The 14,073-nt window shown below is 37.5% G+C and overlaps 3 protein-coding genes across 7 annotated transcripts; 2 read left to right on the top strand and 1 right to left on the bottom strand.

Moving 5' to 3' along the window:
• The first annotated feature begins 7,712 nt into the window (after window positions 1–7,712).
• Window positions 7,713–11,460, top strand: LOC109862500. Of its 3 annotated transcripts, XM_020442573.1 has the most exons (9): window positions 7,713–7,805; window positions 7,931–7,972; window positions 8,320–8,619; window positions 8,744–9,119; window positions 9,481–9,752; window positions 9,849–10,048; window positions 10,850–11,089; window positions 11,166–11,301; window positions 11,382–11,460. In XM_020442573.1, the coding sequence occupies exons 3-6, from the start codon at window positions 8,400–8,402 to the stop codon at window positions 10,007–10,009; spliced, it is 1,029 nt and encodes a 342-aa protein (XP_020298162.1). In that variant the 5' UTR covers window positions 7,713–7,805; window positions 7,931–7,972; window positions 8,320–8,399; the 3' UTR covers window positions 10,010–10,048; window positions 10,850–11,089; window positions 11,166–11,301; window positions 11,382–11,460. The 3 variants fall into 3 exon arrangements, with proteins under 3 accessions (XP_020298162.1, XP_020298161.1, XP_020298163.1); XM_020442572.1 differs by having other exon boundaries at window positions 7,713–7,972; XM_020442574.1 differs by lacking the exons at window positions 9,849–10,048; window positions 10,850–11,089; window positions 11,166–11,301; window positions 11,382–11,460 and having other exon boundaries at window positions 7,713–7,972; window positions 9,481–9,513; window positions 9,699–9,752.
• Window positions 10,700–11,914, top strand: LOC109862501 (putative nuclease HARBI1). The gene is made up of 4 exons (XM_020442575.1): window positions 10,700–10,705; window positions 10,850–11,089; window positions 11,166–11,301; window positions 11,382–11,914. The coding sequence occupies exons 1-4, from the start codon at window positions 10,700–10,702 to the stop codon at window positions 11,912–11,914; spliced, it is 915 nt and encodes a 304-aa protein (XP_020298164.1).
• Window positions 11,915–11,966: 52 nt separating this feature from the next.
• On the bottom strand, window positions 11,967–14,029 carry LOC109862499. Of its 3 annotated transcripts, none has more exons than XM_020442569.1 (4): window positions 13,776–14,029; window positions 13,129–13,428; window positions 12,596–13,004; window positions 11,967–12,487 (listed from the first exon to the last, which is right to left on the bottom strand). In XM_020442569.1, the coding sequence occupies exons 1-4, from the start codon at window positions 13,864–13,866 to the stop codon at window positions 12,064–12,066; spliced, it is 1,224 nt and encodes a 407-aa protein (XP_020298158.1). In that variant the 5' UTR covers window positions 13,867–14,029; the 3' UTR covers window positions 11,967–12,063. The 3 variants fall into 3 exon arrangements, with proteins under 3 accessions (XP_020298158.1, XP_020298160.1, XP_020298157.1); XM_020442571.1 differs by having other exon boundaries at window positions 11,967–13,004; window positions 13,776–13,817; window positions 13,943–14,007; XM_020442568.1 differs by having other exon boundaries at window positions 11,967–13,004.
• Window positions 14,030–14,073: the final 44 nt, after the last annotated feature.

The following is a 14,073-nucleotide window of genomic DNA, read 5'->3' as shown; positions in this document are numbered from 1 at the left end:
ACTCCTGGCTGAGGAGTTTTTTTCGCAATATTTTAAAATTAGTTAGGGGGGTATACGGGGTCCTCTATATATACGTGATGCAAATCCCGCATCCTATATGGAGGAAAAAATTATTTCATCGTATATGTGTATACATATACATATATTGAAGCACATTCTGCATAACATCCTGCAAACGGCTCTTACTACCCGATATTTCATTTATTAGTTTAAAAGACTTCAGAGCCCGAAGAAATCTTCTTCTTGTTCTTTATTAATTACAAATATGTTGTCTGATATTGAATCGAAGACTTCACAGCATTTAAATATAATAGAAGATTGCTTTAATTCTCATGATAAAGAAAATGCAAAATCACCTCATAGGAATAGTATATGGCAATTTCATAACAGTTTAGTAAAAGAAAAGTATCCAGTAGAAGAACAAAGCCAAAATGTTATTGGAATTGATTTTAAAAACTATTTGAGCCAGCCTGTCGAAGACCTCCAAAAATGCGATCCTCTAAAATATTGGAACTATCACAAAGATACGTCATATAAAAACTTAAAAACGGTAGCTTATTGCTATCTTTGTATAGTGGCAACGTCAGTTCCGTCTGAACGTTTATTTTCTATAGCCGGAAATATAGTTACTCCTAACAGAAACAGGTTGTCAGGAGAAAGGCTGCACAAGTTAATTTTCCTGAAATCATTAGATAAACATTTTTGGGACATGTAATATTTGCAGTATTATATTTTATTTAAACTATTTAAAAGATAGGCAGTGCCTGTTATAGTTTTTCAACTGCTTCTATATATACACTATAATACTACTGTGATCAAAAAGTAAGGTGAAATTGTCATTTAAAACTCCCGGGCATTAGGAAGGCAAGTAATTTTTTTTTCCTAGGTTGGTAGGACTGTCTATAATATTTGCCAAGCGTCTGTTTGTCAAAAGTTTTAATTATCTCCGAGTTACACGTGTTTTTGTAAACAATCAAAAGTGAATTTTTCGATTTTCACAATGGGTGATTTTGTTGAGCAAAGAACTTGCATCAAATTTTGTTTGCGGAACNAATATTCTTGTGCGGACACGTTGAAAATGTTGCGGAAGGCCTTTGGTGATCAAACTATGGCACAAAAAAAACGTTTATAAGTGGTACAACGAGTTCAAAGCGGGCCGAGAACGCGTTGAAGACGAACCACGCTCTGGACGACCATCAACGTCTACCGACGAGGGCCACGTCCAAACAATCAAAAATTTGGTGCTTGCAAATCGTCGATTGACAATCAGAGACCTCGCTGATAATGTTGGAATATCATTTGGCTCAGCCCAAACCATTTTGAAAGATGTTTTGTGTCTTAAACGCGTCAAGTCTCGATTGGTGCCAAAATCGCTCAATTTTTTGGAAAAAAAGCGTCGCGTTGATGTTTGTGAAACTTTGCTGTCTGAATATCAGGACCACTTAAAATGCATCATTACTGGAGACGAGACTTGGATTTACGCATACGACCTTGAAACCATCGACCAATCCAGCGAATATCGTGCAAAAGGTGAAGCAAGACCGAAAAGACCACGGCAAAGTCGATCGAAAATCAAGGTTATGTTGACAGTTTTCTTTGATTATCGTGGTGCATTATGAATTCTTTCCGCCGGGCCAAACTGTCAACAAAAAATATTATTTAAACGTTATGCGTCGTTTGTGTAAAGCTATTCGTCTGCAACGGCCGGAATTATGGGCGAACAACTCTTGGTTCCTTCATCACGATAATGCACCGGCTCACACTGCATTGGTTCTTCGCGACTTTTTTGCCAAAAACTCGACTCATATCGTTCCGCAACCACCGTATTCGCCTGATTTGGCTCCGTGCGATTTCTGGCTATTCAGCAAACTCAAAAAGCCAATGCGGGGACGCCGTTTTGACACGATTGAGGAGATAAAAACCGAATCGAAGAAGGTCTTGAAGGCTATACCGAAAAAAGACTATTCCGACTGTTTCGAGGACTGGAAAAAGCGTTGGCATAAGTGCATTGTATCTGGGGGGAAATTACTTTGAAGGGGATGAAATTGATTTGGATGAATAAATAAAGAATTTACATTTTATAAACAAATTCACCTTACTTTTTGATCACAGTAGTATATGTATTTATTCTATATATGTACATGTATATAATATTTATTCTATATAATATATATACTATGTATTTACTCTATATTTAAATAAATTTTTTTGAACAAATTTCTCAATTATTTAATTTAATATTTTTCAGTATTAAAATTATTATTAATTCTCTTATATTATAGTATCAACCAGCTTTGGCTTTATTTCTTTTTGCACTTCAAAAAGTTTAGAATTAGTAAGTATTAATTTCATAGAATTCGAAATTTTTTTCCTTATAATGAATCGATCTCGTAAGAATCGATCTTTTACGCTCGATTTTTTTACGAATCGATACTTTGCTCAACAATCCAAATCGATACTTTAAAAACATATCGGCATCCTTAATCGAAATGTTTCTTTTTCGTTGTATCAAGTTCATACGCGATTTCGTGCAAAAGTGAATTTCTTCGTCAATTACTGTAATTTCATTATTATAAATCTACCGCGTGTATCGCGATTAAATATTTCGCGAATATAAATTACTAGTCTTTCGCCTCGTCATTTCTTTATTTTTTAAAATAATTATTTCAATATATAAAGCGATATATCAGTTTACCTCTAACGACAATCATTTCTTTCTTACATATTGTATATAACATATATTGGAATATGTACTTTTTACTTCAATCTTATCAGAAGAATTTTACAATATGGTTTTAATATTTTATAAATTAGAGTTTCGTTAATACTCTCTATTTAAAAAGCCGCGGTAAATCTATAACTTTTTATCCATTTCCAAATTCTTCTCTTTGAGTTTGAGTGCAAGCAGTACCATTGTCATCTTAACTGTCATTGAAAAGAATTCGGTGATGAAGAAACGTTATAGATTTTTTTTTAATATTCAGTACTTCTTGTCGACTCGATTTTCAAGAGTTTGATTGTTGTAAAATTCAAAAAGAAACTACTGTTACGCCATGGACTCTACGTCTCCTTTCATTTTGCAACGTAATATAATTAAAAAGTCTAGCAGTAGTTTTAACAAATAATTTTTCAAATTCCTGGAAAGAGAAACGAAAACCAGCTGAAAGAAGATAGACAGGTCCAAACCGGATGACATATTATAAACGAACCTAGCTGGACGACATATTATAAACAAATCTAGCCGGTATCGATAAATAAAAGTTATCGCCCCTTAGAAGGGAATATGATAACTAAAGACTGTACGCGAGCTACGCGCTCGGAAATTTGGGCATGTCATTGCGGTTCTCGCGGCTCTAAAAAAAAAAGTCGTAAAATCAAGAGGCTAGAGCTGCGACACGCAGACATAAACAAGATAAGAGACGTACAAACGACGATCTTATCGATCCGAAGAATCAAACAAAGAAGGAAAGGGTCTTTGCTCTTGGAGGCCAACGAACGAAAGGTCGAAATTTCGAGAAAGGACAATGAAAAAGGGAAATTAACCAGCATCTATAAAAGCCCTGGATCCTCGATCCATGAATCATTAATCAGTACACAGTTTTTCAACACAGTTCGATCTTCAGTAGACAGTTGAGATTTGTCAGAAAACAGTTTTGACGCGGTAGAGTCAGTGATTAACAATCAATCGATCAGTCCGTTTAAATCAAAGAAATTTCGCAAACTTCTCATTCGTCAAACCTCCTAAGGGCGGCGAAGACTCCACTTCCGATCATCCGCGAGCAGCGCGAATCCAAGCAAAACAGCTACGAGCAATCACCGAGCTACGTTGCCGATTATCAGCATCGCTATCACTGTACCGAAATATATCACCGAGTACATTGTAAGTCTCACTATTACCGACACGTACACGTGTATATATTACATTTCGACATGAGCAGCAATCACGATTATCAATTCTTACAACCAATATTAATTCTCGATACACAACGTAACGCTACGATACTTCCGAGTACCTTAATATTGATCGTTAACATTTATCCGATCAATAATTCAATAATAGTGATCTACTTTTTATTGACTATCTCGATTTGCTATACACATAGTACCAAACAGCGCGCCTATGTTAAAAAAGAATCTTTCAAACACTAGAGATAAACCCTTCTCATTTTACAATCTTGCAGAGACGGAGCCGCCCGACGACTCGTAACTAAATAATATTAGTGCATTTAGAAAATAATGATCTTGTAAACACACTTCAAACCGAAATTTTCCACCAACTCAGACACGCGAATCTATAATCGTGAGCACAGAATATTGTAACATTCGAATTTATTGTACCGACCGCCGTGAATACCGTTGTTTCGACTGTTGAGCTTCAAGCCTTACAACCACGTCATGTTCGTCAATTCAACAAAATTAATTGTAACTCATTTATGTCAGTTCACTATAATTGGAATTACCATTAATCTTCTATAGTAATAAACATCTTCTATAAACAATCTTTTATAGTAATAAACAATTATGATCATATTTTTATTATGAAATTCGACTTTCATTGAGATTTAACTCTTATGGACCTCGTCTTACTAACAATCAACTAACATTAAAAACTAATTCATTGCATCAATTCCTCATTAAATCGCCGGGTTCCGTCCTTGGTAATTGAGACTCGTATCTTACAATAAGAGAGGAAATAGGGGAAGGAAAACCCCGAGAGAAAACCCGGGCAAGACGGGCACGTCACCTCTATGCGGGGAACGGTCCTAGGAGAAAGCCACTCCGAAATTAAACCCCCCAATAAATTATGGAGATGTCGCACGCAGAAAAGATAACGTTACCGGACCAGTGTAATCGGACACACAGGTCTCGGCAGTTCGGAAGTTCCGACTCTTCCGACCCTGCTCTCGTGCGGTCGTCATCCAACAAAGGATTGGCTACCTCGTGCCAGGCAGGCGAGGTAATCTTCAATGCTACTGCCGACGGCATGGAGGTGGACCTGGCGGTCCCAGGCCCTGGCAGCATTGGTACGGCAGTGGAGCAATTTCCCACATCTAAAACTGTAGAAAGCCAGCGCACCATTGACTCGCTTGAGATCTTATCGTCTGACGAGAACTCTCAAAGCGCTGGAAGGAAAACCATGAATGCGCAACCATCCTTGTCTGATATGAGAGCATTGACACACTCGTTCTTCAAGGATAGTGTCCTTGCAAGGAAGAGCAGGCAAAGCGGAAGCATCGGAGGAGCAAAGCAAACCCGCAATCGGACTACGACTTGTTGCCAACTTTGTCGGACGCGGACCCGGGACCCGATGTAGATGTCAACTCTGCATCAATTCCTACGCTGCTGGATGTAATCCTTAGTCGCCTCACATATGTGGAGACAACGAGGAGAAAGTCTAAACGACTTAAGAAATCGATTTCAGGCCGAATGAAACAGTCGTAAAACTCCGAAGAGAGTCCCGGGCTCTAGCTCTGTGCGTCGAGTTGAAGGGAGATGCCGAGCATCTGACAAATTGCGCTGCAGCTGCGTCTTGCAAATGGTGCGCTCCAAGCTGAAGTGCTGGGGTTGAAGCGCCGGCTAAATGAACTAGCAAAAGAAGCACCCCCAGCACGGCAGAAATGTGATGCGACAGTTCAAACATCACTACCGATTATGACGTCGATCCAAACAATCCCAGTGGGATCGGCGCCGATGACGCGAATTGCGGCCACTCCGATTAATCCCCCTTCGATGGGAAGATGCAAGAGGGTCCTCAAGACTTCGGGGGGCGGTCTGAAACCCGCTTTTGTCGAGGAGAAAAACGTGGCTAGTATAATTAGAAAAGAGGTCACGGAACTAGTGCGCAGAGGAAGAAAGGAGACGGAAGAGCGTGTACTTGAGTTGATAAACAACGCTCTGTCACGCCTCACCGGAGTTTCCCAGGGCAGGAAAAATCAACAGGCCGAGAACGCAGCAGTCCAGCCAAGGAAAGGTCAACGTAGGCCTGAAGACTCCTGGATCAAAGTGGTAAAGCGGAAGCGCCGCGGTCCCAAGCCATCAAAAGGAAGTACGCGGCCGAGAAATTCTATGGCGGTTCAAAAGCCCGCCAAAGCCCAGCAGCAACAACAACAACGGCAAAGCCTTCTATCGGGTGCGACTCCTGGTCACTCCCAAAGCGGCCAATCTCGGGGCAATCAATCCCAGGGCGGACAGCCCAAGCGCAAGAAGCGCAAACCTAAGCGCACGGCGGCAGTGGCGATTCGCTGAACACTGGACCAGGAGCACCCTGTCCCATACGCGGATCTTAATTGCACTACGCGGTCAAACGTCCTCTTATAAGACCTGGAAATCACGGACACCCGCATCCGCCGCGACATAGGGGGTAATATACTGGTGGAAATACCAGGCCCGGACGGAGAAGAAAAGGCCGAAAAGCTTGTAAAAGCCCTAGCCCCAATTCTCCAGGGCAAGGCGGTCGTAACCCACACAATACAGAAAGGTGAGGTGCTCCTCACGGGACTCGACGAGTCCGTTAAATCCGGTGATGTAGTGGCGGCTCTTTGTTCCGAAGACTTTGGTCCTTGTCGAGCCGAAGATGTTCGGATGAGCCCGACTAAAGAAGGCCGCGATAAAATGGGCACAGCTTGGCTCAGGTGCCCGGCTGAAGTGGCGGAAAAGGTCTCGGAGAAGGGTAGACTGAGAGTTGGGTGGTCGTCAGCCCGTGTCACCCTTCTCCCTGCCCGGCAGCTTCAATGCTACAAGTGCTTGGAGTTCGGGCATGTCCGGGCAGCCTGCCACAACGACGTCGACCGTAGCCAGACGTGCTATCGTTGCGGTGAGAGGGGCCACGTTGCACGCAACTGCAAGGGAAAGGCCCACTGCGTGCTGTGCGCATCTCGAACCTTAGCCTCGAAACACAGAGTTGGGAGCGCGGCCTGTCCGTTGAAAACGAAGGGCCGAAATGGCGTCAAGAAACCCTCGGAGCGGAGGATCGAGGAACAGATGGAGGTAGTGCAGAAAGATGGACATACTCCTCTAAGTTAATCTTAACCACTGCGGTTCTGCACAAGACCTGCTTTGGCAGGTGATGTGAGCGGCAGGTGGTCGCGATATCAGAGCCCTATTGGATCCCTGATATCCAGAGCTGAGCTGGCGACCTTGACGGAATGGCGGCAATCGCTTGGTCTCCTCAAGCTAGTCGCACTGTTTCGGAAGTGTTAGACAGAAGCCACGGGTTTGTGGCCGTGCGATGGAAGAAACTGGCTGTGTTCAGCTGCTACTTCTCTCCCAGTCGCAGCAGAAAAAACTTAGAGGAATCCCTGGATTCCCTCCGAGACAGTGTGAGGCGCGTGGGCAACAATGCCTACCTAGTCCTGGAGGACTTTAAAGCTAATATTACATTTGTCGTACGACAAACCTGTTGGACGTTCTTATTGGCTGGCGACGAAACATAAGTAAGGGCGATGTCCCATTGAGCGGAAATCTATAGCGGAACGGAATGTGCAAAACCGGCTCGACCAATCGTAACCACAGAAAAAGCGAAGGAAAGAAAACGGAATGGTTATGATTGGTCGAGCTGGTTCCGCACATTCCGTTCCGCTATAGATTTCCGCTCAATGGGACGTCGCCCTAAGAGATTTTCGTCGAAAAGTTACTACATATCTTGTCGAAAAAAAGTTGGCCAAGAACGAACATTGGGTGTGTTTAGCCGAAGCTAGCGCTACGTAGCGCTACGTAGCGGCTTCATGTAGCAGTTGCAACTGCTGCGTTACTTCTGCTGGACAGTATTGCTACGCGCAGCATGTTCTGTAGTGGCCGCCATTTTTGTAGGTGCAAATATGTTTGTGTACAAATCGCCGTATTCTTTGCTTGCTAAACTCTGTTTTTTAATTATTTATAAAAATGGCAAAAAAAGTGTCAAAGTATTATAATTGGGACGGTATTATTGTAGAAATAACAGACACTGAAGAAATACACAACCAAATTGAAAATGGTAAGCAAACAATTAACCTTAAGCGTGTTATTTTAGGCATAAAATTTATTGTATAATTTCTGTAATATTTTAAGTTTTGTTGTTTTTTATTAAGTTAAAAAAAAAGTTAGAGGATAAATCTCTTATTTTTATACATATTTCTTTTCGATTCAAATTTGTAAATATCAGAATAATCTTTGTGGTTAAACCTTAATTAGGCGCGTCATTTTGGACATAAAATTCATTTTATAATTCTGGTAATGTTTTACATTCCGTTGTCTTATTTCTATTTTCCGTTGTCTCATTTTTTGTCTTAAAAAAAGTTTGAGTTTAATATTTGTAAATAAAAAATAATAATTTCATTTTAGATGGGAATTTTGCCACCGCGTACTTCACTAATGCAAAAAAAATAGTTTTAAAGTCGGATACAATCATTGATTTTACATTAATGACTGATGATTGTCCATCTACATCAATGACTGATGATTGGCCATCTACATCAATGACTGATGATCGGTCATCTATATCAATGACTGATGATCGACCATCTACATCAATGACTGATGATCAGCCATCTGCATCAATGATTGATGATCGACAATCTGAAAAAGAAAAGTTAAATAAAGAAGATACAACCAAAGAAAATAAGATAGTTATTGCAGACGATGGTATGTTTAATATTTAATCAAATTGAAAAATATTAAGGCAATGAAAGAAATTCTTGACCAAATGATTTTGTCTCTTGTTTCCTCAATTAGTTATTCATGCTATAATTAATTTGTTCTTTTTTAGATTCAACCATAGCTGATTGGAGTGATCCAGCCACGAAATTATTGCTCGCAAGTTATTTCGAACGAAAATCGAAATTTCGTGATCCGACGAAAAGAAAAAAAGACTTATGGAGAGAAATAACAGATGTATTCAATAAACAAGGCTATATCATTTCGAGTAATGCTTTAGGCAAGAAATTTCGAAATCTGAAGACCAGATACAGTACTATAAAAAGAAATAACGATAAGAAAAGTACAGGAAAAGGTCGTATCATGTGGAAGTGGTATAAAGATATGGAAGAAATTTTCCACGAGGACAAGTCGATCAATTTTGATAAAGCGATAACTAGTATGGATCAAGAAGATTCGAATGCGGTCAACAATGTTACAGATGAAAGGGTGTGTTTAGCCGAAGTTAGCGCTACGTAGCGGCTTCATGTAGCAGTTGCAATTGCTGCGTTACTTCTGCTGGATAGTATTGCTACGCGCAGCGCTTTTTGTAAGCGCAAATATGTTTGTATACAAATCGCCGTTGTATTCTTCGGTTGCTAAATTGTGTTTTTTAATTATTTATAAAAATGACAAAAAAAGTGTCAAAGTATTATAATTGAGACGGTATTATTGTAAATGGCGGCCACTACTTAGAACATGCTACGCGTAGCCATACTGTCCAGCAGAAGTAACGCAGCAATTGCAACTGCTACATGAAGCCGCTACGTAGCGCTACGTAGCGCTAGCTTCGGCTAAACACACCCAAAGTGAAATTTTGGATTTGTCAACAGTCAATAGAAGGTTTATTTCAGCAGCATTGTTATTTTATTTTTCCAAGAACTGTTTAACTGCTCTTTATTTGTGTTTGAGTGTGTTCGTAGTGCTACGTAGCGCTAACTTTGGCAGAACACACCCAATAAGTGAGGTTAAAAAGTTATTGGAAAACATGGATAATATAATGGATTTTGTAATGAATGAGTTTATAGCAGATATTGATGAAAATATCAACTTAGCTGGAGAAATGCTCGTCCAATTTCCAGGTAATTATGTCCAAAATAGTAACAAATATACAAAAAATTAACTTTTTGTTCTTCCGTTATAAATTAATTATAATTGTTTATTGATCGACACTGAAGGTCAAGAAGATATTGCTGGAGATATTCAAGATGCATTACTCGCTTTAGGTGAGAATGAAGATAATGCAGATAACCTTCTGCATATACATCCACGTGAAAATGGGCTTGTCAGGAATGACGACTATGTTGAAGATATTATACCGCAATATAACGATCAATAGTTTTACTCTCATTTCAGAATGTCGAGGGGAACATACATGGTAAATAAATGCTAATATAAAATGACATTAATTGTGAATGAAAAAATCATTCTTGTTTGACATTTAATAAGAATTTATTATTATTTTTTATCACCAATTAATAAACTATGAGAATTAATTATTATTATCCGAAATGATCAACAGATTTTATTTGGTTTTTTGAACTTTTATTTCAGTGAAAATACATGATATATTCTCTCAATGATATAAATTTTCAAAAATTTCACAATTTTCCGTAAAAACTTTTCATAAAAGATTTATAAATTTTTTGTGACTCCTATGAATCATTATGAATCTTTATCAATTTTCATGAAATTTTAATATTTTTACTGAAATTTTATATTACAAATTTTTTCGAGCGAAACCAGAAGTTGAATTTAAATAAGACAACAATTTTTTAAGAGCCCAATGCAGGTAGAATGCTGACCAATTTTCAGATATTTTGTCGAATCGTTTGTAAGAGCATGCTACTTTTCCGGACAGGCAGTCAGATAAATGAACTTATCATTACAACCTGTTTTTTTGAGTTCCAGAGATTTTAAAACTGTAAAATTTCATTCCATTAATAAAAATTACATTCCATTTTTCAGAAAAAATCAATATTATTCTTATTATCAAGGTAATGAAAAGCAAAAATAGATTTTTAGTTAAATGTTGGTATGTCTGTCTCTATTCGCTTCATAAAAATACGTATACATGCAAAACGTCTGGTAGCAATGTTTGTCCGGAAATTTCTAAACATTTCAAGGTTTTCATCTATGAGATATTGTAGTGTATATTTAATTTTCGTATTATTTACAGGAATTAGAAAATACATTAATGCCATTAATGGTCGAAGATGATATTCCTTTCACAAAAAAAATACTACTATCTATATGGATATTGGCAACACCTGATAGTTTTCGATCTGTCGCTGACAGATTCGGATTACCGAAAACTGCTGCTTACAATGCGTTTTCAGAAGTAGTAAAAATTTTGAAAAACCTTATGAGAGAATATATAAAGTGGCCGAATGCTGATGATTATGTAGAAAATAGTACTGTAAGTATGATAAAGACATTGGCGGCTATGATATTCTGTTTTGGTATCACCTTCTTTTGAATTTAATTTTCTTTAGGTTTTCTATAGACGATCTAGAGGATTTCCAGGTGTAATCGGAGCAATCGATGGGTGTCACATCCAAATTAAACAACCCCCGGGAAATGCAAATGATTACTACAATAGAAAAGGATTTCACTCTATTATTTTGCAAGGTACATATATATATATATAACATCAATATAATTATGCAAATAACGTGCCACTAAAAACCAAATGTTGAATACTTCTGCAGGTACATGCGATCATTCTGGCAAGTTCATCGATGTTTTAATTGGTCGACCAGGTCGAGCCCACGACGCAGCTGTTTTTCGGAGCAGTCCCTTATACACCAAATTAACTGATGAACAGAATCATTTGTTACCACCAGATAAACACATCATTGCAGATTCTGCATATCCATTACTCCAAAACGTGATGACGCCATTCAAGGACAACGGCCATCTTAGCGAAATGCAATCAAGATACAATGCAAAATTGTCATCAATACGCTCAATCATCGAACGAGCATTTGGTTTACTAAAAGGCAAATTTCGTAGATTACGATATTTAGATGTGAGATCCGTTATGATGGGTAATTTAATAATTGCGGCAGCTTGTACTTTGCATAATTTTATTTTATTACACGAAGGTATCAATATTAGAGATAACATAAATATTCGAGATGATGTTGGTGTCAATAATGATGTTATTGATGATGGAGATGTAAATGTTGAGGAAAATGAAAATGCACGTCAAAAACGAATAGAAATTATGAATTTGTTATAAACTATATTGTAAAAACTAAACATGTTTTTAAATAAAAAAATATTTTTAAACTATTTGATTATCAATATAACTTATTTATTATGAAGTCTTCCATAATAAATTGATAGTCTTTCATAATCTTTCGCTTCTCTTTATGTATAATAAGAAATTTATTTGGTAACGTTCGCATTCTTAATTATTTCAGTCAGTTCTTTTAAGGCCTGTGTTCTGGCATTTACCGCGTCGGCTAAATTTTGCTGTGAAACAGCAATAGCGTTGACACCTTCTTGCCACATCTGCATATTTTGCTGTTGTATAGCTGAACTTTGCTGGATCTTATTTTCGATCGCTTTCAGAACATCGATTTTCATTGTTTCGATCTCCAGTTGTCGACTTCTTTGGCTATATAATTGTTTGCTTTTCGCTGCTTTTCGAGAGCTACTATTCGAACGACTGCTGCCATCAAGACTACTTGTATCAAAACTGTTTTCATTTCTTACATCAAAACTACTTTCACTTGGAAAATCTTTCAATGTAACATCAGCGTTTGATGGATCATCAGCTTCCTTCCGCAACTCCTCAGTAGTTTCTTTACTATCAGAAAACCAGTCAAAAGAGCAAGACATATCAGATAATAAAGACAAATAAAGAGCAGTTAAACAGTTCTTGGAAAAATAAAATAACAATGCTGCTGAAATAAACCTTCTATTGACTGTTGACAAATCCAAAATTTCACTTTCATCTGTAACATTGTTGACCGCATTCGAATCTTCTTGATCCATACTAGTTATCGCTTTATCAAAATTGATCGACTTGTCCTCGTGGAAAATTTCTTCCATATCTTTATACCACTTCCACATGATACGACCTTTTCCTGTACTTTTCTTATCGTTATTTCTTTTTATAGTACTGTATCTGGTCTTCAGATTTCGAAATTTCTTGCCTAAAGCATTACTCGAAATGATATAGCCTTGTTTATTGAATACATCTGTTATTTCTCTCCATAAGTCTTTTTTTCTTTTCGTCGGATCACGAAATTTCGATTTTCGTTCGAAATAACTTGCGAGCAATAATTTCGTGGCTGGATCACTCCAATCAGCTATGGTTGAATCTAAAAAAGAACAAATTAATTATAGCATGAATAACTAATTGAGGAAACAAGAGACAAAATCATTTGGTCAAGAATTTCTTTCATTGCCTTAATATTTTTCAATTTGATTAAATATTAAACATACCATCGTCTGCAATAACTATCTTATTTTCTTTGGTTGTATCTTCTTTATTTAACTTTTCTTTTTCAGATTGTCGATCATCAATCATTGATGCAGATGGCTGATCATCAGTCATTGATGTAGATGGTCGATCATCAGTCATTGATATAGATGACCGATCATCAGTCATTGATGTAGATGGCCAATCATCAGTCATTGATGTAGATGGACAATCATCAGTCATTAATGTAAAATCAATGATTGTATCCGACTTTAAAACTATTTTTTTTGCATTAGTGAAGTACGCGGTGGCAAAATTCCCATCTAAAATGAAATTATTATTTTTTATTTACAAATATTAAACTCAAACTTTTTTTAAGACAAAAAATGAGACAACGGAAAATAGAAATAAGACAACGGAATGTAAAACATTACCAGAATTATAAAATGAATTTTATGTCCAAAATGACGCGCCTAATTAAGGTTTAACCACAAAGATTATTCTGATATTTACAAATTTGAATCGAAAAGAAATATGTATAAAAATAAGAGATTTATCCTCTAACTTTTTTTTTAACTTAATAAAAAACAACAAAACTTAAAATATTACAGAAATTATACAATAAATTTTATGCCTAAAATAACACGCTTAAGGTTAATTGTTTGCTTACCATTTTCAATTTGGTTGTGTATTTCTTCAGTGTCTGTTATTTCTACAATAATACCGTCCCAATTATAATACTTTGACACTTTTTTTGCCATTTTTATAAATAATTAAAAAACAGAGTTTAGCAAGCAAAGAATACGGCGATTTGTACACAAACATATTTGCACCTACAAAAATGGCGGCCACTACAGAACATGCTGCGCGTAGCAATACTGTCCAGCAGAAGTAACGCAGCAGTTGCAACTGCTACATGAAGCCGCTACGTAGCGCTACGTAGCGCTAGCTTCGGCTAAACACACCCA

Source organism: Pseudomyrmex gracilis, unplaced genomic scaffold (assembly GCF_002006095.1).
Source record: "Pseudomyrmex gracilis isolate BER0280 unplaced genomic scaffold, ASM200609v1 scaffold_1873, whole genome shotgun sequence".
Lineage (NCBI taxonomy): Eukaryota > Metazoa > Arthropoda > Insecta > Hymenoptera > Formicidae > Pseudomyrmex > Pseudomyrmex gracilis.
This window is presented reverse-complemented; position numbering and strand designations above follow the sequence as displayed.